This window comes from Tachypleus tridentatus, chromosome 13 (genome assembly GCF_004210375.1).
Source record: "Tachypleus tridentatus isolate NWPU-2018 chromosome 13, ASM421037v1, whole genome shotgun sequence".
NCBI classification, from domain to species: domain Eukaryota; kingdom Metazoa; phylum Arthropoda; class Merostomata; order Xiphosura; family Limulidae; genus Tachypleus; species Tachypleus tridentatus.
In genome coordinates, this window is record NC_134837.1 from 45,511,870 (window position 1) to 45,534,721 (window position 22,852).

Consider the following 22,852-nt stretch of genomic DNA (forward strand, 5'->3'; position numbering starts at 1 on the left):
ATATCTACCCTTCCGGCTATGCTTGACAACGCTTCCATTAATGGGGTTTCCGCTGTTATGTGACTGTCATCTTCTTCATGATCCGGCTGGAGTACCAATTGCTTTGCGTGTCTGAAGAAGTCGATCTGAGCGTATTCTGTCGGCGGGTTTGTACGTCTAACTGCAGTTGAAGCATGTGAAGTAGGCATTGAAAGTTCCGCGTAAGTTACTTCTTGTTTGTCCTGAATATTTATAACGTACATAATTTATTCATCGTCTTTCGTAGTGTAACTATAACTTTCAAATACAATATATATATATATATGTCAAACAACAATTTTCTAGGCAAGAAAAAATTAATTTACAGATTAAATGTCACGCTAAAAGAAGCACTGATCTCATAATAGTGTTTTATTTTATTAAATTTCTAAAGTTGATAATAGAGTTAAAATGTTATTGTCTATATTTTAATATACATCTGTATATGTACAAAAATATATACATAAATTTATACATTCATGAAGAAAACGTAACAGTTATATTCAATTTAAAGCAAATATCGTATCCCAGTTAATTCGATTATCTACTTCTGACGACTTTTAAATAAAACAAATACAAACAAAACGAAAAAAAAAAAAGAACAGTAGGCAAAGTAAATTTGAAAGGCATAATTTCTTGAATAAATATAAATAAAACAATAGACTTTAAAAACTAATAAGTATTTATTATATTTTTCACTTATGTAAGTTATTTTTGTTTCTCCATTTTATTAGATGCTATTAGATATGCTTCCAAAGAACTATCATATCCTCGAAATTTGAGATAAATTTAATTTAAGAAGTAAATAATTCAAAAGTAATTTTTAAATTACTCCACCAGACATAAATATGTATGCATTTTTACACATGAAACCTTGTTACTCTTGGCATAATGTAATCATAATACCTGAGCGATTTGACAAGTGATATTGAACTACAATACGTAATCTAATGACTAACAAACCTTAAATAAACACCTTAGTATTTAAAAAATATATAAACATATTTTAGCCGTTTACCTTCTCTTACTCTGTCTTTTTCATTTATATATAAATAGTACCAATCTATTTGCGTTTTCAAGACGACAATATATTACAATATCAATATTTATATTAATACAAATTGTTGCTGAACTTAAAGAAAAGAGTAATTTTATCTCTTAGATTGTTACCTTAAGGTTTATAATATTTAAATACTTTTGTTTTTTTTATAAAATTATGTTGCTTAATTTATTTTATTAATAAACGATGAACCGCTTCATATAAATTGTGACTTTAACAGTAAAAATATGGTACTTCAGTAATTTATATTTATTCTTATGCGATTATGAAACTTTTTTATTGGAAAATGCACAGAAATCCAAAAATATTTTGACTACTATTAAATATCACCTTTATTAGGACTATTCACACTGATTGAATAAATTTGGAGATCGACATATACGTAAAATCTAGATGTCAATTACTTAGTTTCTACTTCATATAATAATGTAAAAATGTTGTTAAAAAAGCTTTTATACTACAGCTAGGTAGATAAATGTTTTATATTTTCAACCATAGAGATTTGAGCCAAATTGGAGGCCTTAAGGGCTAGTACAGTACTTACCAAAAAATATAAATTTTAACAAAACACTAATCTCTAAGTAGCTCTGAATTGTGAGGCAAATTAATATGCGGCCAATCTCCCGGCTGTTATGTTTTGTTTACATCAGCACAAAGGCTTTTAAACAAGTATTTAGTTGTTTAAATCTGATGTATAACATCAGATGAAAAACGAGTCGCACGCCTTAACACGCTTGGCCATGCCGGGCCAGGTTCTATAAATACGTTAAATAATGAAGTTTACAGGAAAATGAATAAATATCTGTGGTTGCTATAATAAACAAAAATGGTCATAAAATTAAAGTTAACAATAAGAAAAATATAAGTTCTAGAATTTAATTAATAGCGAATTATATATAAGTAACAATGATATAAATCCCAATCTTAAATTCTTATATTGGTTGATAGATTCATTCGAATAATTTAAATTTCAGTAATTGGATTTGTATAATCACAATTTTAATAATAATTGTCGTAGAATTTATTATCATCTGGTCATAAAGTTTATTTGTCAGGAATAACTGTAAAAGCGTAATTTCACATATTTTAATTTTTTTGCTTATTTATTTTTTACAAAATACATTACTTTTGAACCTAACTTATACAAATACATTTTGTGATATCCTTGTATGTCCTAGTTTAATAAAATAATTTCAAAATGTTGGTAGGGTTAAAAGCTAGATTAGTTTCAGTTTAGCGATACATAACTATTTAATTCATATCGTCAATATATGGCAGCAGATAAGGGTTATAAGGTACATGGCAAGCACAAACAAAACAAAATATAGGTTCATGTGAGATAATATAACCTTAATGATAATTACACCGCAACCTACCTAAAACTACGCACCTTTACATTTAATAAGTGTGCATGAACAGTGTTGTAAGCTACGTTCGTTAAAGCACCTTCTAGAAATGATGACATGGTACAACTAAGCATCAGTAGGTTAACATTCCGACAATATTTTCTAAACTGCAACTCCGATTACTTTCTAAGTTTTTGAGCCTTTTCCTCACACAAAGTTAATATGTTACATTGGATGGATAAAAAAAAAAAGATAAAAATAAAAACAAAACTTAACAGTTGGCACAGCTACTGAAGAGGTTCCAAGGACAGTAGGCTGTAGCCCAGAGGGATTTCGTGGTCGATCTTTTCCATTGTGTACAGTGTGATAGACTCCAGTCACTCTTCCAATACCACCATTCCTTTCTAAAAAAATAAAGGCAGTAAGTAATCTAATTTTATTATTCTGCCCATTTCATAACTTTCTCTGAACTTGTAATTTCTCCTATAGAAACAATACAATGAGAGACAACAAGCGGTTATTAATTTTTCGACATTTTATAATTATGAAAAAAAAATCCAACACTAGAGACAAGAAGAGTGAAATACGCTAAAATAACTTTTTTTATTTTACTATAACTGGTAAGTTAATAGGAAGTTATTGTATGTAACTTAAAATCACAAAATTCATGTCTATGATATTAGTAAGCAGGAACAGATCTCGATTTACAGGACTGTCTACACTTGTTTCACTTTGTGACAAGTTATTAATGTAATAAAAACCTTATGTTTCCAAAAAGGTGATCATCCACATAAATGTTATATTAAATAAATCAAGCATCAAGTAATTATAAAACAAAAACACAGAGAACTTATAATTACACACAAAGTCATTATGCACAGTAAAAAATATTTATGTGCAACGAGAGCTGAGGTATGCAACGTTAAAACGATTTTGAATATGCAAGTCATCAAGTCATGAGAGCCACACCCTGTATAAAATCGTGGTGGGATGAATTGTATCAGAACTATATTATGACATTGTTTAGCGTTACTTATATAGTGTGGCGTGTTCGAAATTTGTTGCTTTTGGGAAAGATATGTAAACAGCTCTTTCTGATCTAAAATATTCATACACTCAGATCATAACGACGTGCTATATAGAACATAGGATTTAGAACTTCCATATAACAACAACAACAGCAAAAACAATTCCTTTGGATGAGCTTGGAGACAAGAATTATCCGGAAATAAAATACAACTGTATCTCAGTTGTATCAAAGTACGGTGTTTTTAACAGGTGAGACATATTGAAAACAAAGACAGGGGTCAAGTCAGATCGCCTATGTCAAACAATAGTAGGCAATATAATAAAAAATGATTGCATCCTCAAAAATGAATCAACTCGCATGTACATAAGTTGATTTCTCGGTATACTCATTTTATCATCTGATACTTTGAGCAGATGGAAAATTAATTGGCTATTTATGTATTCAAGATGAAGACACATTGGATAAGGTGCCAGGTGCAGCGCTTATGCAATTTTGTGTGCGATCGGTCTGTTGAAATGAGCGATGAAAAACTGTTCTTCCGTTAACTTGATGGGTTTTTCAAGTAGAAGCGGTGTGTTTGGGATATAATAGCCTTACATCACAGATATCCTTGAATTGGAAATTAGATGCAAACTATTGTAGAAACGCACGGTCGTCAGATATAGAAAAGCCAGAGGTGACAACATGGATTGTAATTACGTGATGAGGCTCCAAAATCACTTTAATATAATATAATCAACCTCTGTACAATATTATTTGTGTTAATAATAACTAATGAATTACGACTTTAGTTATGATTGACAGTCACATAATCTCGTTGACACTACTTCATGTGACTTACAAATGTCCCATGAAAATTAGCGCACTCAGGTGTATGTCTTATATAAAAAGATGTCTTATGAGACATTTAACACTCCTGTATCAATCTGATGTTTCATCGGGTAGTCAATACAAATAAATTGCAAGTGGGTTCCATACAACCCACAAATTATGGATAAAACAAGTGTATGTGTTTTAGATATATGTTTTCATAAACTATATGATTACATGTATCATACATGTAATGATACCTCAAATCACACCTTTGAACTGTACACAACCTTAATAAAATATTAATTAGATAATAAATGAGGCACTCTTTTAAAATTTTATTACTATTTGTTTATATAGCTTTGTTTAGATAATTTCCAATTGATAAATGTAATATTACCAATCAATCACATGAACATTTAAAAAACATTTAAATAAGAAAAGTGTAACGTATGAAGTGTTAGTGGTCAATGAAGTTAAATATCGGTGTTAATATGTACCTCAAATAAATAATAGTAATATATATTGTGATAGTATTTCGACAAATCATAACTAGAACATGTTACTTCTCTTTTCAACGTGTTTCATAACGAAAGTATTCATGTATTATTGCCTCTAGGAAAATAAATACCACAACACCCTCAGATCTCTTTGTTTCTTAAGGATTGTAATAACAAATTATGGATATACAAAAGGTAAAGAAACACAATAAAGGGTCTTTAATCGTATCATTATGATTAAAATGTTTCAAAGCAATCACTCTGTTTTCGTAACAGCACATAAATCCTTCACAACCATGATGTACACGTATATATATTACATACATCGTTATTTTTCCATGTGGATGATTTTCCTTTTGACTTAGCAAGACAAGCTTTATAAATTCGAGTTAAATATAAAGATGTAATTAATAGTTTATCCTTAGTAATGCTTATTATAATGCTAATGCTTTCAAAAATTATATTTCTGTATGTAAAATCATTTCACTGTTTGAGTTTTCCCCTGATACATTTAAGACATTGTTCAATGAATCCGAAAGCTTTCAAGGGCATAATAATATTTAATGCACAATTAATCTTGACTCTATTCATTTTAGTATAACACACAGTAAGCTCTGACGACTTTGCGGTGTTTTACTTATTATTACTTTAAATGTAAATATATACATATTTCTAAATATAATTTACGCTTAACAGCTACATCAATAGAGAACTTACGTGACAAGTGTTTCTACTTCTACTCTGATTTTAGATATTTTGTGCTTCCTTTAAATAAATCACATGATATAAAATTTTATCTACGGTTTCTAAAGATCACTATAAACATCCGCTATAATAAACTTCTCTGTATAACATTTACTGGGCTCGGCATGGCCAAGCGTGTTAAGGCGTGCGACTCGTAATCTGAGGGTGGGGGTTCGCATCCCCGTCGAGCCAATCATGCTCGCCCTCCCAGCCGTGGAGGCGTTATAATGATACGGTCAATCCCACTATTCGTTGGTAAAAGAGTTGCCCAAGAGTTGGCGGTGGGTGGTGATGACTAGCTGCCTTCCCTCTAGCCTTACACTGCTAAATTAGGGACGGCTAGCACAGATAGCCCTCGAGTAGCTTTGTGCGAAATTCCAAAAAAACAAACAAACAAAACATTTACTGTTCCCAAGTTATTTGTTTTAGATTGAAACAACTTAAAAGCATAATAGTCAAAATTACTTACAAAATATTTTAAACATTAGTATATTAGGAAATTGTTTTGGATTCAGTAAACGAATTAATTTGTTTGTATAGAGTTAAAATTCCACTTCTTTCTTCAATAAATATATTCGAGATTTTTTATTCTCGTAATTTTTGAGAATATGCATGGTTTTGAAAATTCACTGTTGATTAATGAATTTACATAATTAACATATTTACGTACATGTCATCAGTTCTGACAAAGTAAATAAATACTATTTATGTTTTGGTAATATATTTTCATAATTTTTCTCTTTACTTATCTGTATTTAATAATCAGTGCATTAGTAAGTTAAAATATGAATATTAAGGCAAAATTTTTAAGTGTCTTTACATTAGTATTACTCTCCGTATCTTGAAATTTATATTCGAAAACTATTACTTCAGGAATGGAAACATTTTAATCAACATTCCTTATGAGTGTGATAACCCGCTGGAACAGCGATAAGTTTACGGAGTTACAGCGTTAAAATCAGGGATTTGATTCCCCTAGGTGGACACAGCTGATAGCCCAATGTGTCTTTGCTATAAGAAAACACATACTTGTGAATGTGATATAATATCTTAACTTTAACACAAATAGGAGCAAAACGTGTTTGTAAAAACACACTGTTAACCAATGTCATCTTTAGGGAGGAAATGAGAAATAAAAAATCAAAGTAATTTAAAATCTCAAATGAAACTAAAATTTGGAAGAAAATAGACTTTAGGATTTCTTCTAGATTTATCTATTTTATGCTCTTATGTATATATAGTAAATCAGCATTGATTTTCAAAGGAATTTCTGATTATTAATGTAATTATAGGTCTGGCATGGCCAGGTGGGTTAAGGCGTTCGACTCGTAATCCAAGTGTCGCGGATTCGAGTCCCCGTCGCACCAAACATGCTGGGCCTTTCAGCCGGGGGGGGGCGTTTTATGTGACGGTCCATCCCACTATTCGTTGGTAGAAGAGTAGCCCAAGAGTTGGCGATGGGTAGTAATGACTAGCTGCCTCCCCTCTAGTCTTACACTTCTAAATTAGGAACGGCTAGCGCAGATAGCCCTCGTGTAACTTTGCGCGAAATTCATAAAACAAACAATGTAATTGTATATTGTAACTAGTATACACAGTTTTGCAAATGTATTCTCACCTATCAATAATATCATATTATTGCTGTTTTTGTTTTTTCAACTTTGTTTTATTTTACCTTAATTTTCTTTTATGAATTTTACTCAATTTACTTTAATTTTAGCTTTTTACCGGATGTTTGGCGCAAATAGCCTAGCTGCTTTGTGCCATAAAACACCAACCAACCAACCATTTTGATGAAATATTCTCTTAATGAATTTATTTTTATTCGAAACTCTAATAATCAAATTTAATATTGCCATGTGTGAAGAAGGAAGACTGTCAGCAAAACCTGCAAAGAAAATTTATAAATTGAAATTTGTTCATTAGAAAAGACTTCAGGTATCTAATTCAGTACCTAGTGAAGTACCTTTAGCAGCAATTACTGTTGTAAGTATTTCTGGATAGGTCTATACCAGCTTTGCAGAATGGGATATTGTAATTTTGCGCATTCTTCCTACCAAAATTGCACCAATTCTGAAAAGTTTGTTGGGTATCGTTGATGGGCTGCAATCTTGAAGTCTCACCAAAATGTTTCTTTTTTTCAAGTCAGGAATTTGACTGGGTCACTCCAGGATATTCACTCTCTTTTTATAAAACCACTCCAGTGTAACTTTGGCTTCGGGCTTCCGATCACTGTCCTGCTGAAAAGTGAATTTTCGACTACGTTTTAGGTTCATGGCTGAGTCAAGCAGGCTTTCCTCTAGGATTCGCCTGTACTTTGCATCTTCTATTTTCCCTTCAGTCTTGAGAAAATTCTCAGTCTCTGCTGGTGAGAAGCATTCCAATAACATGATGTTACCACTACTATGCTTTACAGTTGGGATGGTGTTGAGTGGCTAATACATTTTCATAAGATATAACGCTTTGCATTTAGACCAGAAAGCTAAATGTTTTTCTCTTCTGACCTTAAAACTCTCTGCCACATGTCAACAGTAATATTTACTTACTTTGTTGCAAACTCCATATGAGATTTAACACGAATTTTTCTTTTCAGTAATGACTTCTTTCTTGTCATTTTCTCATAGAAGACAGTTTTGTATAGGAACTGGGATATTGTCGATGTATGAAAACCAACTTTGAATTCAGACCTAAAAGGTTGCAAATCTTTTATAGTCACTGTTGGCTTTATAGAGGAATCTCTAACCAGTTTTATACTTGCCCGGCTGTTTAGTTTGGAAGGGTGATCAGGTCTGGGTAGTGACTGGTTGGTTTTTAGCACATTCCATTTATTAATGATGGACTTCACTCTACTATTAAAAAAGAATTAGCGATTTTGAGGTATAATCTTCTCCTGATCTGTAATTCTATACCATTTTTATCCCTGACTTCTTTGGACAGATCCTTGGATTTCATGGTTTGTCTGTCGTATTACTCTACGAGTTGTGGCTTGAACAGATGCAAAGTCAAGGTAACCACTTTGATTACACACAGACAGAGATCATTACACTAATTTTATCACCTTTCAAATTAATCTTTTGCAACTGAATTGATTTAAAGTTGTAATAACAAAGTAGTTGAATACTTATGCAACTGAGGATATTCAGTGTTTCTTTAAAATTCTAACTTATTTACATAATATCAGTGTTTGATGTAACTTTCTCATTTGAAGTAGAGCGTAAATATAAAGTCCTACTTAGAAATTTCATGATTACAAGTTTAGATAACAACAAAATGTGGACATTTTTGCAGTGGATGAATACTTTCATAAACCTTTGTATGTCACAGGGAAATTACTTATTGTGTGGTTATAGCGTTGTTCGTTCTTTAGCTAGGGTATGCAATGTATTGATTTTTTTCAATTTTCGTATTCTTTATAATCAAAATTTAGAAGGAAGGGCATTACAATACAATAATTTCAAGTACAAATACACGTGATATCTGGCCTCCTGAGTACGTCTGAGGGTTTTTTACGCAAAAACATGAGTTTTAGTACCTGCTATAGATAGTAGACAGATAGCCTGTTGTGTAGCTTTTAGCTTAACAACAAACACACATATTGTTAACTCATTTATTATAGGCGTTATCATTTAGATGTTTATGAACATATCTGTAAGATCTTATAATGAAACAATACGTGCATAATCAGCCTTACCATGGGGTATTCAATTCTATCATGTAAACAAATACTTATTTTTGAGGGCTTATAATGCTAAACATCTGGTTTCGATACCTGCGGTTGGCAGAACACAAGTATCCCTTATACAGCTTTACGCTTAATGAGAAACAAAAAAGATTTTGTTACGCAAGTGACGTCAGACACGTAAATATAGCTATACTGTAAATAGATTCGTAAATCATTTTATTTGTCTTTTCGATTTATAGAAACGAGTGGTCGTGTTATTAAAGAACTGAGTGCTTAGTATGAAGTTTGGTTTCTGAGCTCATTCAATAAAATTTTGTTACGGTGTAGCTTCATAAGAATAAAAGTTTTATTAGTGTCGCTGTATGTACAGGAAAGGAGAGAATATTGTAATTTCGTTGCATCCTTTTAATAAATTATTATTAATAAATAAACATGGTTTGCTATACAATGTCAAAAGCAATATGTAGTCTTTAAATGAGAAAGTAGCCAAATACTTACATATATATATATATATATATATAATTACAAAAACAGTTCGAGTCACGTAGAGCTAAGTGCAGTATTACATTCAAATCTGTTCACAAATTTCAGTAGAAACAACACATTCATTGTGAAAGGATAAAAATCTTTTAATTATGTATCGATTTTAACATTGTATCTTTCTTATTTAGTATTTGAACACAAATAATTTGTAATGAAAAGTTCTGTGCTAAATGCTCATTAATTTAGTGAAACAGACACTGTTGGTAAAACAAATATTGGTGGAAAAACGGACATTGGTGGTAACAAAGCCTACCAACAGATATTGTTTGTGCTCTCAAACAATGTTGTTTTAAAATTTAGCTGCCAAAGTTCAGTTGTACATCGTATACAATATTACTTTGTAATGTATATCCATCGAAAAACGGTACATAAAGCAATTAAAGTAAATATTCCCTCAAGTGAACATTTGCTAAGGAATAATAATTATGTTAAAACACTGGGAAATTCATATTTAAACCATAAATAAAAAATTGAGCACGCTAAGATTAACATACAGAGTTCAAATGTATGCTTCCGTTTCCTCATATTCTCATTAATTTAACGTTCATGTCAACATCTGGTGGATAACTTTAACGAGATGTTTTCTTAGCGACAGCATCCGTGGGAAATGGGCCGAGTCTTTATCTAAATCATGTTTCTCGGGAGACGTAACTTATTAAAGGGATACTAGAACAATTTCGTATCACACAAATGATGCCAGTATTATTAATTACTACTGTCTTTGAATCATGACAAGTAACGCTTTAAATTAAAAGTATACTGGTTCAAACTAGGAATACTAGAAAGGCTTCTTGATATTTTGCAGTCGAATTCAAGACAAGTAAATTTTTTTAAAACTGAAAGAATGATTCGTTTAGAGAAGTAATGACTGACGCTTATATTTCAGCAAAAATATTAAATGGAGACTAGTTACTCAAAATAGATTCGAGTCTGAGAATAGGCTGAAACACAATATTACAAAAGTGTCACCGTTTCAAGTTTTTAAATAAAACATATAATTATACATTTATGTTATTTTTAAAATGTTATATATACTAATATATATATATAGTTTTTTAAAACTCCATCCACAGGTTTGTTTAGAATGAGGCACAAAGCTACACAATGAGCTATCTGTGCTATGCCCATCACGACTATCGAAACACGGTTTTTAGCTGTGTGAGTCCACAGAAATACCGCTGTGCTACTAGGAGGCGCATGAATAAGTGATTTTAAATTGAGTTCTATACGGGATTATATATATATGAAAATGAACCATGATTTTCTAAATACATTTTTCTTAAGTATATCTTCATATTAACCAGGTCAGAGAGCAAATTATAAAATGCAAATAATAGTTATATATATATATATGAATATATTATTATGCTTTAAGTAAAATTCTGTAAAACAAATAGATAGAACTGCCACTTGTGAAATTTTGCAGAACAAATTATAATATTTTCCGTAGTGTTCACATCAAAAAGAAGTAATACAGTGCTAAAGTAACATGAAGAATATTATTTTATGCTTAAGAAATTATTTATGCATGATCTAAAATAATATTTAATTATTTCATATATATCTTTACAAATGTTGAAAAAAACCCTGAATTAAAAGTAGCATCTGATAAACCTAGCATACCTAGTTTACTCACATAACAATTATAATGAGACTTACACTACATGGCTAAAAGTATGTGGACACCCCTTTTAATTAGTGGGTTCGGCTATTTCAGCCACACCAATTGCTAACAGGTGCATAAAATCAAGCACACAGCCATGCAATCTCTATACACAAACATCAGCGATAGAATGGGTCGTACTGAAGAGCTCAGTTCAACGTGACACTGTCATAGGATGTCTCCTTTCTAACAAGTCAGTTTGTCAAACTTCTGCCCTGCTAGCTCTGCTCTGGCCAACTGTAAGTGCTGTTATTGTAAAGTGGAAACGTCTAGGAGCAACAACAGTTCAGCCGCGAAGAGGTTGGCCACACGAGCTCACAGAACTGGACCGCTGGGTGCTGAAGTGCGTAAAAATTGACTGTCCACAGTTGCAACACTCGCTATCGAGTTTCAAACTGCCTCTGGAAGCAACGTCAGCACAAGAACTGTTCATCGGGAGCTTCATAAAATGGGTTTTCATGGTCAAGCAGCAGCATACAAGCCTAAGATCATCACCATGTGCAATGCCATGAGTGGAAACGTGTTCTCTAGAATGATGAACCACGCTTCACTATCTGGCAATCTAACGGACGAATGTGGTTTTGGCAGATGCCAGGAGAACAATACCTGCCTGAATTCATAGTGTCAACTGTAAAGTTTTGTGGAGAAGGTATAATAGTCTGGGGCTGTTTTTCATGATTTGTGCTAGGCTCTTTAGTTCCAGTGAAGAGGAATCTTAATGCTGCAGCATAAAATGGCATTACAGAAAACTGTGTGCTTCCAACTTTGTGGCGGCAGTTTGGGGAAGGCCCTATTTTGTTTTACCATGACAATGCCTCCGTACACGAGGCAAGGTCCATAAAGATATGGTTTGCCGAGGTTGGTATGGAATAACTTGATTTGCCTGCACAGAACCCTGATCTCATTCTCATCGAATACCTTTGGGATAAATTGGAACGCTGACTGCGACCCAGGCCTTCTAGATCAGTGCCCGACCTCACTAATGCTCTTGTGGCTAAATAGAAGCAAATCCCCGCAGCCATGTTCCAAAATCTAGTGAAAAGTATTCTCAGAAGAGTGGAGGCTGTTATAGCAGCAAAGGGGGACCAACTCCATATTAATGCACATGAGTTTGAAATGAGATGTTCAACAAGCACATATGAGTGAGATGGTAAGGTGTCCGCATACTTTTGGCTGTGTAGTATATCTTTAAAATAAGCAAATATGAAAAACAAGAACAAAAATAACTGAATGCAACCACATAGAAGGTGGTCAATTATGTTACAGCGTGTAATATATGTATGTAAATTATGATTATATCAAAGTGAATAAATGTTAAACAATACGTGAAATATTACGTACCATACGAGTCAATAGCAGAGGCAGGAATGACGTCAGGTTCTCGACTATCTGGGTCGAACGGATCGTCCATATCTTTCTGAAGAGGTGTGTGACTTCTACCGAAAGAGAATGCTGATCTGTTAGATATTGATGACTAGAACGTTTAAAAGGCTATGCTTCAGGAAACTTAGAGGGGAGAAAGTCAAGCCCAAGAAACACATTCTTGAAACAAATTATCATGCATCATATCTACGCACGCAGTTTAGCAAAAGTAGTACAAGCTAGGTACTAACAACTGACACAGACTTTTAAATTAGTAACAATGGGAAGTCTAGTTATTTGAGAAAAGTAAAGATACTTAAATTGTAAATAATCGATGATTGTAAATGAATGTTACTAGGTTTCTGTATTTTAACTTACTATAACAGTAACACTTCGCAATATTATAAACTTGTGTAGAGTGTGTGTGTGTGTTTTTTTTGTTATAGCAAAGCCATATCGGGCTATCTCCTGAGCCAACCAAACTCTTGATTTTAGCGTTATAAATCCGTACGTAGACTTACCGCTGCACCAGCGGGGGGAACTTGTGTCGAAGGGAGGAAGTTAAATTGGAATCCCAATTATGAAGTACGTACGTAACAAAGGCAAAATATATTTGTTTGCATCTAAGAATAAAGCTAAACAATAGACCATCTGTACTCTGCCCAACGCGGGTATCGAAACACGGATTCTAGCAGTGTGAATCCGCAGGCATGCCGCTGTGTCACTGGGGACGGCAAAATTTAAATTAAAGAGGCCAGCGTTTGCAGGCGAATACAAAATGTCTCCCTTATGCAATCCCAATTTTGACACCAGTTTAAATCATAAAGAACACAGAAAAATAACTATATCTCTGTTTGAAGCTTGCAAGAAAATATCTTTGTCCCAAATCGCATATGAAGTGGTTGACACACACGCAAATTGTTCAAGAAATCCCTAAACTGTGCTTTCCTCGCTTAAGAATTGAGCAAAATACAAAAATTCTAAAATTGTCTATGTCTGTGTTTTGAATATGTACAAAAAATGCGACGGAGTAATTGTAAAAGAAACACTAAAATTATCCTTTCTGTAATAACTTGACCCCTTCTGTAATTATTAAAAATGGGCAAGTCCAACATTGGTTTTTGTCAGTATGCTTGTCGTCTCTGTTAAAGTATCTTTGTCTTAAATTTCAATTAAAATTGGTCAAAACACGGGCGGATATTTGACCAAACATTCTAAAATTATGTTTTTTATCTCTCCGTGAAAAGACTCGAAACTGGCGAATCCAACTTTATTGTCTTTCTACTAAGCGCATAAAAATGTATATTTGTGCCAATTTTTGTATTCATTGCCATAAATATAACCGCACAGAAACCCAGAATATATATTTTGGGTAATTTTATCATTCACTACATAAAAAATTCTTTAAAAAGTTTCAATAAGATAAAATGAAAGGTATATCAAGGAACAATCTTACGAAGTTTAAAGTCAATCCGGTGAGAAACGAAGGAATGGCAGTCGATTGAAAAGTGTTTGGGAGAAGAAAGAAAAACTATGGAGAAACATTAATATTTAAACGTAGAAGAAATATCATTAAAAAGTGAATTCTACAATCAAAATGTTGAAATATTGTCTACAAACTGAGTTACTTTTCCCTTCTCTGGGTGATGAACTTACGAAGGGGTGGATGCTATGGCAAATAACGCAACATAACTAACTGTAACATGATATCGTCATGTTGATAATGAAGCAGAAAATAAGTGCTTGATGTTAAATAGTATTTATGATTATATGAATTTTTCTGTTTAATCGGAGAGAAAGTGGAAAGCACAATGCAGTAGAAGTCTAATGTATCACAAGATTAACTCTAAAGCTAGTTTATTTTGCTTAACTCTTTTCTGTAGTTCACTTTATTAGGGTAGACGTGGCACCATGTACACTGCTGACCAAAATCTTAAGGCCAATAAGCATAAAGAAAAATATGCATTTTGCGTTATTAGACTAAATCACTTATTTGAGTAGAGCTTCGAAAGATGAAAATAAGAAAAGGGAAAATAAAAAAAAACTTTTTTAGCATTTAATAGGGAAAATGTGGACACTATGAAATTAACCTAAATACTAGCTGGTCAAAAGTTTAAGACCATACTGAAACGAAGCGTTAATCAGTAAACACGTAACGAAATTTAGTCATTTGTGTTCAAGCATTAGCGTTACAACATCTCCCACTGACATCTCCTGTGTTACATTGGGTAAAAACATGACATTGGCTAAAAAGTTGATAGAGTTTGAACGTGGCAGAATTGTCGAGCTGCAAAAACAAGGTCTCTCTCTACGTGCTATCGCTAGTGAGATTAGGCGTAGTAAAACTGCTGTTGCGAATTTTTTTAAAAGACCCTGTGGGATACGGAACGAGAATTTCAAGCGGTCAGCTCAAGAAAATTTTGCCGGCAAACAGTTACTAGGTAATGTACCTGAAGTTATTTGAAATGATAAGCTAGTTTAATATGTATCGGACACCAAGTTCCTTTAACACGTATGTATAAGGGCTTTTATGTCTCCTTAGGTTACTTGTTCAACTGAAGTAAGAGTATTTATTTGGAACACACTGCATTGTATATTGGCGGACAAACACTAGCTTGTAGTTTTCCAAACAGCAAGTTTCAGTGATGAATATGCGTGTATATGTATCAAATGGAAATAAAAGCAAAATAAACTTCTTCATTCTTTAAACTCCTGTGAGATTTCAGTGGTTGTCATGAGCTAAATTTAGATGTTAATTTAAATCCGAATTTTGCACCTGTTGTTGATACAAATCTCTTACACTCCTTGAATTCCTTATCTCACCAAACTAGGTTTTGACCCTGCAGCTCGCTCCAGTATAATTGTGTAATAATATGTAATATCAGAACTAGTTTCCTGTCTCTGTCCAAATTGCATATTCTCTGTTCTAGTAAAGAACTCTTTAAAATGCATTTCTCAGACTCGTATATGAAGATTTATATTTCTTAGTAAACTTTCTTTGTACTTGCTCTATTTTTAGGGCTACGTTTACTCCTTAAAACACACACTGAATCAATATAGACAAGGACTATATCTTTCTTCTTTCTCATCACTTTATAGACTACTTTGTATATTTATGACAATAGAAGGGTTACGACTTCCAAATCTAATAATACAGAAGGATTTACTCAGGCACCATGGATGCTACTCGAGGGTCGTAATTCATCGTAAGTGTTTTGAAACCAAAGTTATGTGTTGGTTGTAAAATCAAACTAATATGTTGTGGGGTTTCCTTAACAATCTGATGAAAAACTGAGTTTTTTTTTCAATCATAGGTGGAAAGATGTACATTCCCCTAAGACACATAAAGTTATCGATATCCTTACAAATGTTGCTGGAAAAAGCACCAGTTTAAGCTCCTTATTTTATTGTAGCGTTTATGAATGAAGCAGTGAGTTTCTCTTTGGTGTAGAAACACAAGATTTTGTATGTATTCTACCATTTTCGACAAGTCTTACACTTTTGAAGATATGGGAATCAGGGTTCTTCGTGGAACATGATGTTCAACTTGATATTAACTGACATTGTTGTATGTACAAGACTATCTGCTTCTATCAATTCCGTGTTTTACATTCTATAATGGAACACTTTATTTCTCAACATTTTCTCCAGAAAAGTGTCAAATTAGAACATATGACCTGCAATACTGTGTGTGTGACAGGATTTTGTGATGTTGCTTATGACATACAACAGCTTAAATGTGACTTACAGTTGTTGAAAACATTTTCTTTTCCATTTCGTTACTTCGTCATGTGGTTCACCAAATTAAGAACCAAATAAAGTAATTAATTAATTAATACGATTTTCTTAACTGTCCATTTTTTGAGCTCAAAATAATGAAATATGGAATTTTCTAGCATTTAATACTTTTCAAATCAATTTTTGCAAAATATTTTGTGAATCGTTTTAAAATAACCCCCATTATTGTTTACAGATGCTTAACAAGTTTTGGATTAACAGTTGTTATCCCATGTGTTATTCAGTTACTGAGTTTTCTACACACATATTACTTCTTAATAATCTACACTGAACTGCTTTCAGCTCTTAATTCTCGAGTGGTCCAACAAAAATGCGAATTTTTGGAGTGATATTAGCGTAAAAGACAATAAATAAACAAATGAGAAATATATGATAAAAGTTAAAATAAAATATAACGCGTTGTTACTGATGAATATTTCACAAAATTATGAAAACTTTAATTTTTCTCTCTTTCCCTTCATCATAAAATCTTATTTTGACTGTTTATCAAACCTTTTAATTTAAAATATAACACAGTTATCAATCAAACAATAACTTAATATTTATTGTAAAACATATATATATATATATATTGGCAACAATACATATTTTAAGTAGCTGACAACATTGTATTTTCCACATATATATGCAGTTGTCTTCAACGATATATAATTAATGAAATAGTTGTTGGATAAAAGGACGAAACAAATAAAGTGAATTTTTATTTGGATAAACATATAAGTTACTCACTTGTCCACAACGTCTTGTTCCACAGAACCTACAACAAATAGAATCAATCTGAGATTTCTGATATATCAGACATTGTCTTTAGCATAATATATTCATCTGTGTATGGCTCTTTGTCTGTTTTATATATAACAGACAAAAATAGTTAAAATTAGAAGAGAACCAATCAAAATTAATGTTGAAAGAACAATCTTGTCTTGGATCAGTAATAAGACAAATAATACGTGTAGAAATGTTAGTAGCATCATTTATATACTGATAAGACTTATTATGGGGTTTATTTACCATTTCAATCATGGAAAACCACTTTTAAATTACACTCTGCTGAGAGATTGTTAGAAGTAAGCAATCAGTGACAGTTAACTTATTTTTGTAATTACCACGTTAAGGAGCCTGTTTTCACACGTAAACAAAAAACAACAGTCATAAAATTATGTGGCTGCGTTTAATTTTTTAACACGTTCATTATTTTTTATCTGACAGTGAGCCAAGATGTAGAAGATTTTCAATCAAATACTAACTTCATAGTAAAACCTTAGTAATTCTCCTTTCAAGTATGATTTTCATGATTTATGAAACTTCAAGATTTTTATATCACAGAAGATTAATGGATATCTTCAAATGCCTCAAAGTACTCTCAACGAGAGAAAATAAGAATCGTTTCACATCCTTCAGAGAAATCTGGTAGCTTTTATTTGCCATATTTTATTTTTCAATGAAGCTAAAGCTTTGGTCTGAGGTTCTTTACAATATTCTTTTGTCTGTCGCTGACACTACCTATTCTATTTATACATATATGGGCCCGGCACGGCAAGGTGGTTAGAGTGCTCGATTTGTAATCTGAGGATTATAGGTTCGAATCCCTGTCACACCAAACAAATTTGCCTTTTCAGCCATGGGTGCGTTATAATGTGACGGTCAATTTTACTGTTAGTTGTTAAAAGAGTAGCCCAAGGTTTGGTGGTTGGTGGTGATGACTAGCGGCCTTCCGTCTAGTGTTACACTGTTAAATTAGGGAGAGCTAGCGCAGAAAGCCCTCGTGTAGCTTTGCGCGAAATTCAAACCAAAGCGAATCTTTGATATGTATATAATTTTAATTGCCCTGCTTTCATAATACAACAGATACTTTTCAAACACATATCTTTAGATGAAAATTAAACCGTCTCTTATGCACATATGTATATGAAATATAAAAAAGAGAGGTATGTGGTCTTTTGAAACATTGAGTCATTCCTGTGTGTTCATTTGCTGTGATCTGTAAGCTGGCAACAATGATGTTTCAGTAACTTAAGTAAAAGTTTGTTTATTCGTGGGTTATCTAACTAAAACGTAAATTGGCAGAGACGTAGATAACTAACCATAATACGATCGTAAAAGTAAAATAATAGTAAAGAAAACAACTCATAGCTTAGATAATTAGAAATAAAAATAACCAGCATCATAACCCATGAAAAAAAATCATGCTGTGAAATGTCACATGATAACTGAAAACTTAGGTAAACGTATTTTAGATTTTTGTTCTTTTTGTTGTTATTGATGTTGAATTGCGCGAAAAATGCTCGAGGTATACTGAAGCTAGTTACTCTTAGCTTTTAAGTGTTAAACTTAAAGAAGCAAGCTAGACAGTCAACATCCCTCAACCCCTTTTCCTGAGCTATTTTTCAGGCAGAAAAGTGGAATTTTACCATTACTCTTATAAGACATCCACAGCATCAAAGCATAAATGATTTTGTTTGTTGTTGTTTTCTGGGGAGGAGGGTAACAGGGCGCAAACTAGAGAACCTAATAACTGTAGTTCGGTATGCAAATCACTGAGCTTCGCCCTGCGTTATTTCAGATAAACTATTGGAATTTAATGATAATGACTCCTCATAAAACGAAACCAGAAGCAAGATACTAAACATTTACTGCTTCAAACACAGATGAATCAAAACCGAACGAGTTGTCCAGTGCTATTTTGTTGTTAAATAGTTCCATGAGCTTTATTCAATTCATCATAGAGAACTCTCTCTATTTTTATACACTCACGCACACACATATATACATGTGGGGGGTATGTATATATATATTAGATATTCAATCTTTCAAATTTATTATGTCAATCAAGTAATGGTTATCAAAAGAACTGAAAGAAGAAAATTGATGTTCATATTAATATTGATTCTTATTTACTGAACGATATTTTTGTAGGTAGTTTAGAGTAAACAAGATACAGTCTTTTAGATTTTGTTACTAAACAAATTGATTGGATGATATTTTTGGAAGTGACGTACAAGAAACAAAGTACATCATTTTACTTTTTGTTAATGAATAAACTGACTGAATTTTTTTTGGAAGTGATATAGAACAAATGCAAACAATTACTTTTTAAATGAAAAAATAAGATTTAACATTTGAATTATTTGACCTCACTGGTCTGCTGAAACGTCTAATAACAATTTGCTGGATATTGGTTTAAATGCTACACATCTCACCTCAATAATCTGAGACACATAAAAATGCAGAACTGTAAGCCACTCACTTTTGAAAAGTAGTTTTTGTGAGGTTGAATTTGCATTTGAAACATAAACCATTAAACTGACTTAAAATGTTTTGAATTGGACATAAATTTTACAAACAATAAATTTATTTCATGTTTTCATGAAACAAGGCGAGGATAAATATTCAGTAATTTATTACTTTTATTCATTTAAGCCGAAATAAATAATAATAAAGTGAAAAAGATGAAAAAGGAGTTAAAATTCCATTTATCGTTTTCTTCTCACAAAATTGTTAGTTACAGTGCTACTATAAATATAATTGTGTGTTGTGCTTAGGTCCAACTCGAACTTTGGAATTCAGTGTGTTTCTGTTATTGAAACCCGCCTGGATGGTTTCTAAGTTTTTCACTCTTTTTTTTCAGATAACACAAATGTAAACAGTTTGAAATTCGCTTCAAACTCTTTAGAATTTAATTCTATCAATTGACAACAATTTTTATTTTAAAAAAGCAACGTTTCCTAGAAACGTTCTTAGCACTTCTTTTGTTTTTGAATTAAAATTTGAGTCAAAATTTATCAATTAAAAATTATCGTAAAGAACTGAATAAAACAGTTGCATTAATTCATACGTTTTATTTTTATTTTATAGTTAAGAAGTTTAAATATTTCAATACTCTAAATTACTTACTTTGCATCCTTTTATTTAAACTGACAAAATACTCATTATCTGGCATCTATCTTTATCAAAGTTATTCAGCATATTTATTTAAAACGTAACTTTAAAAATCCAGTTTTACAACAAATAAAACATTACCCTTAATGTTATTTTCCTGATCTAGATTCTTCGTAGATCTTTCCGTGTTTTTATTTGTAATTCTTTTCAGGAACTGATGTAAATAAAACCCAAATACGATTGTCTGATTGCAATAGGAAATTAATTTTTAACCTTCGAAATTATTAATATAAGTAAAGTGTAAACCGATTATTATTAAAAAGGCTTAACCTTTTATTTATGTATATTGTTCTTACTACTTTTGGTGTAACGCGTAAACTTGTTTATTAAAATTTGACCAAGAACTTCTTATTTTGGTCATTTCATGTAAGGAACAGATCACGTTTTTGTTTTTCAAACAAATTCATCTATTAGCATCAAAGTTACGCAAAAATCAAATAGGTGATCTACGCCTATATTTTGAACCCGTGAAAAATACTAGTAACAATATTACAAAAGTTATTCTTAAAAAGTTTTATATTGGTAAAATTATTCAGTCCTTTAAAGTGGTTATAAATTTATCTGTTTATTGTTAAACGCAACACTATACAATGGACTTTTTGTATACTGCCAACCGCAGGTATCGAAACCATTACATACTTTTTGAAAAGGTGATAAAATTTCAGTGGCATCATGGTTCTTACGAAAAATTTTAAAATACAGGTGTGGAACGTGTCTTTATATCAGCTGTGGTTGTCACATTGAACATCATTTTAATATAACATATATAATCCTGTGTACATTCTTTCAATTTGATCATGTTATCTATCTAAAATGAGCTTTTGTTTTCAAATGATAATATCTCATTTATATGATTGTTTATTTAGAATTAAGTAGAAAACTACACAATGCACCATCTGTGCTCTGCCCACCACGGGTATCAACACCTTATTTCTAGCTGTGTGATTCCACAGACATATTGCTGTGCCAAGGGGTGATATTATTTATTTGTAAGTATGATCATTCTATTGCAGAAGCTTATCAGTTAATAGATAAATACTTTTAAAACTTTCTAGATATTAACAGAATAAAGATAATGTAGTTAATTGATAAAGCTACTAGCAGAAAGAAAAAGACTGCTATAGCACTAGGCATTCGATCTCTAAACCAGAAATTAAACGGAAATAAAGCATGTCTACTTTTAACTATCCTTGTTGTCAAAAGTCGTGCTCCTCTCAATTTATAAACCGTAATACTGTTGTCTTATCTTTAATTTTAACTTTCAAAAATCATTACGACATGTACAAAAATGATATTTGTTCTGCACTTCTAATTAATCATGTAGTTTATCAAATTTCTTACATAATATGCTCTTGAATTGAATTTTGCTTTAATTTATTTATATGTATACATAAAATTACAATAATGAAGCAGACCGTTTCGTCTCTTACTTATACGCATTGTCAAATTGCACAATTTATACTACTTAACTTGTATTTTTACTTCAAAATCATGTATCTCGATTTACCCTATTCTACACATAAATTATTATATACTTACGTTTTATTTTCCTATGTATTAATATTTATCAACTTTTACCTCTTGCATGATAATAGCCTAATATAAAATATATAATCGCCAGTTATGCAATACAGTCAAACATTAAGTACTTTGTTAAAACCTTTTATCTAACATTGTTTAAATATTGTTTCATGTGAGATGTCGCAAGACTACAATGCTTGTTTGGTTATTTCGAATATTCTTTTAAAAAAGCCTAATTTTTCAGTTAGTTCTACGGATTTTTGCATTGTACACTGATGAAGATTAAGTAGAAGAATTACTTTTTTCCTCAAGTTGAAAACCATTTTATTTTATCCCACCTAAAATAAACAGTGATATTTGGCTAAAATGTCGTTTCTACTCTAAAAATTGAACCTTTTCATCTGAGATATTACGTAGGCGAAATAAAATATCATTCAGAAAATAATTATAGCTTTATATAACACATTATAACAGTGACCAGAATTATTGGGATGAAATTTCTCACAATATCTATTTACAATTTTATTTTGGGCCTCTGTACCTAATTTGATGAGTAGATACTTAATAACAATGAATTTTATTTTCTTCTTCTTCTGCTATAGAGAAAATAACGAGGTTTTCTAAAAATTGAGACTTACCTTTTTCTTCTTGTTGTGCTCTAAGCCTCATTATGATGACAATCAAAACAGCCATAAGAACCAGAGCCCCAACTATTCCAATTAAAATAGCCAGCACAGGACTGATGATTGGATTTTCAATTTTTGCTAATCAAGGAATGTATTATGGGCTTAGAAAGTGTGAAATTTCTCAAATCCGAACTTGAGTATCAGAAAGAC

The 22,852-nt window shown here is 31.8% G+C and overlaps 1 protein-coding gene across 2 annotated transcripts in view; it reads right to left on the minus strand.

Annotated features, from left to right (window-relative positions):
* LOC143238813 (protein turtle-like) overlaps positions 1-22,852 on the minus strand; it is a 206,355-nt gene that overhangs the window by 6,623 nt on the left and 176,880 nt on the right. For both annotated transcript variants that reach the window (XM_076479363.1, XM_076479362.1), the window contains 5 exons: positions 22,655-22,780; positions 17,286-17,313; positions 12,738-12,832; positions 2,701-2,828; positions 9-221 (listed from right to left, as the gene is read on the minus strand). In XM_076479363.1, coding sequence (XP_076335478.1) covers positions 9-221; positions 2,701-2,828; positions 12,738-12,832; positions 17,286-17,313; positions 22,655-22,780 — 590 coding nt within the window. The remainder of the gene's footprint in view (positions 1-8; positions 222-2,700; positions 2,829-12,737; positions 12,833-17,285; positions 17,314-22,654; positions 22,781-22,852) is intronic.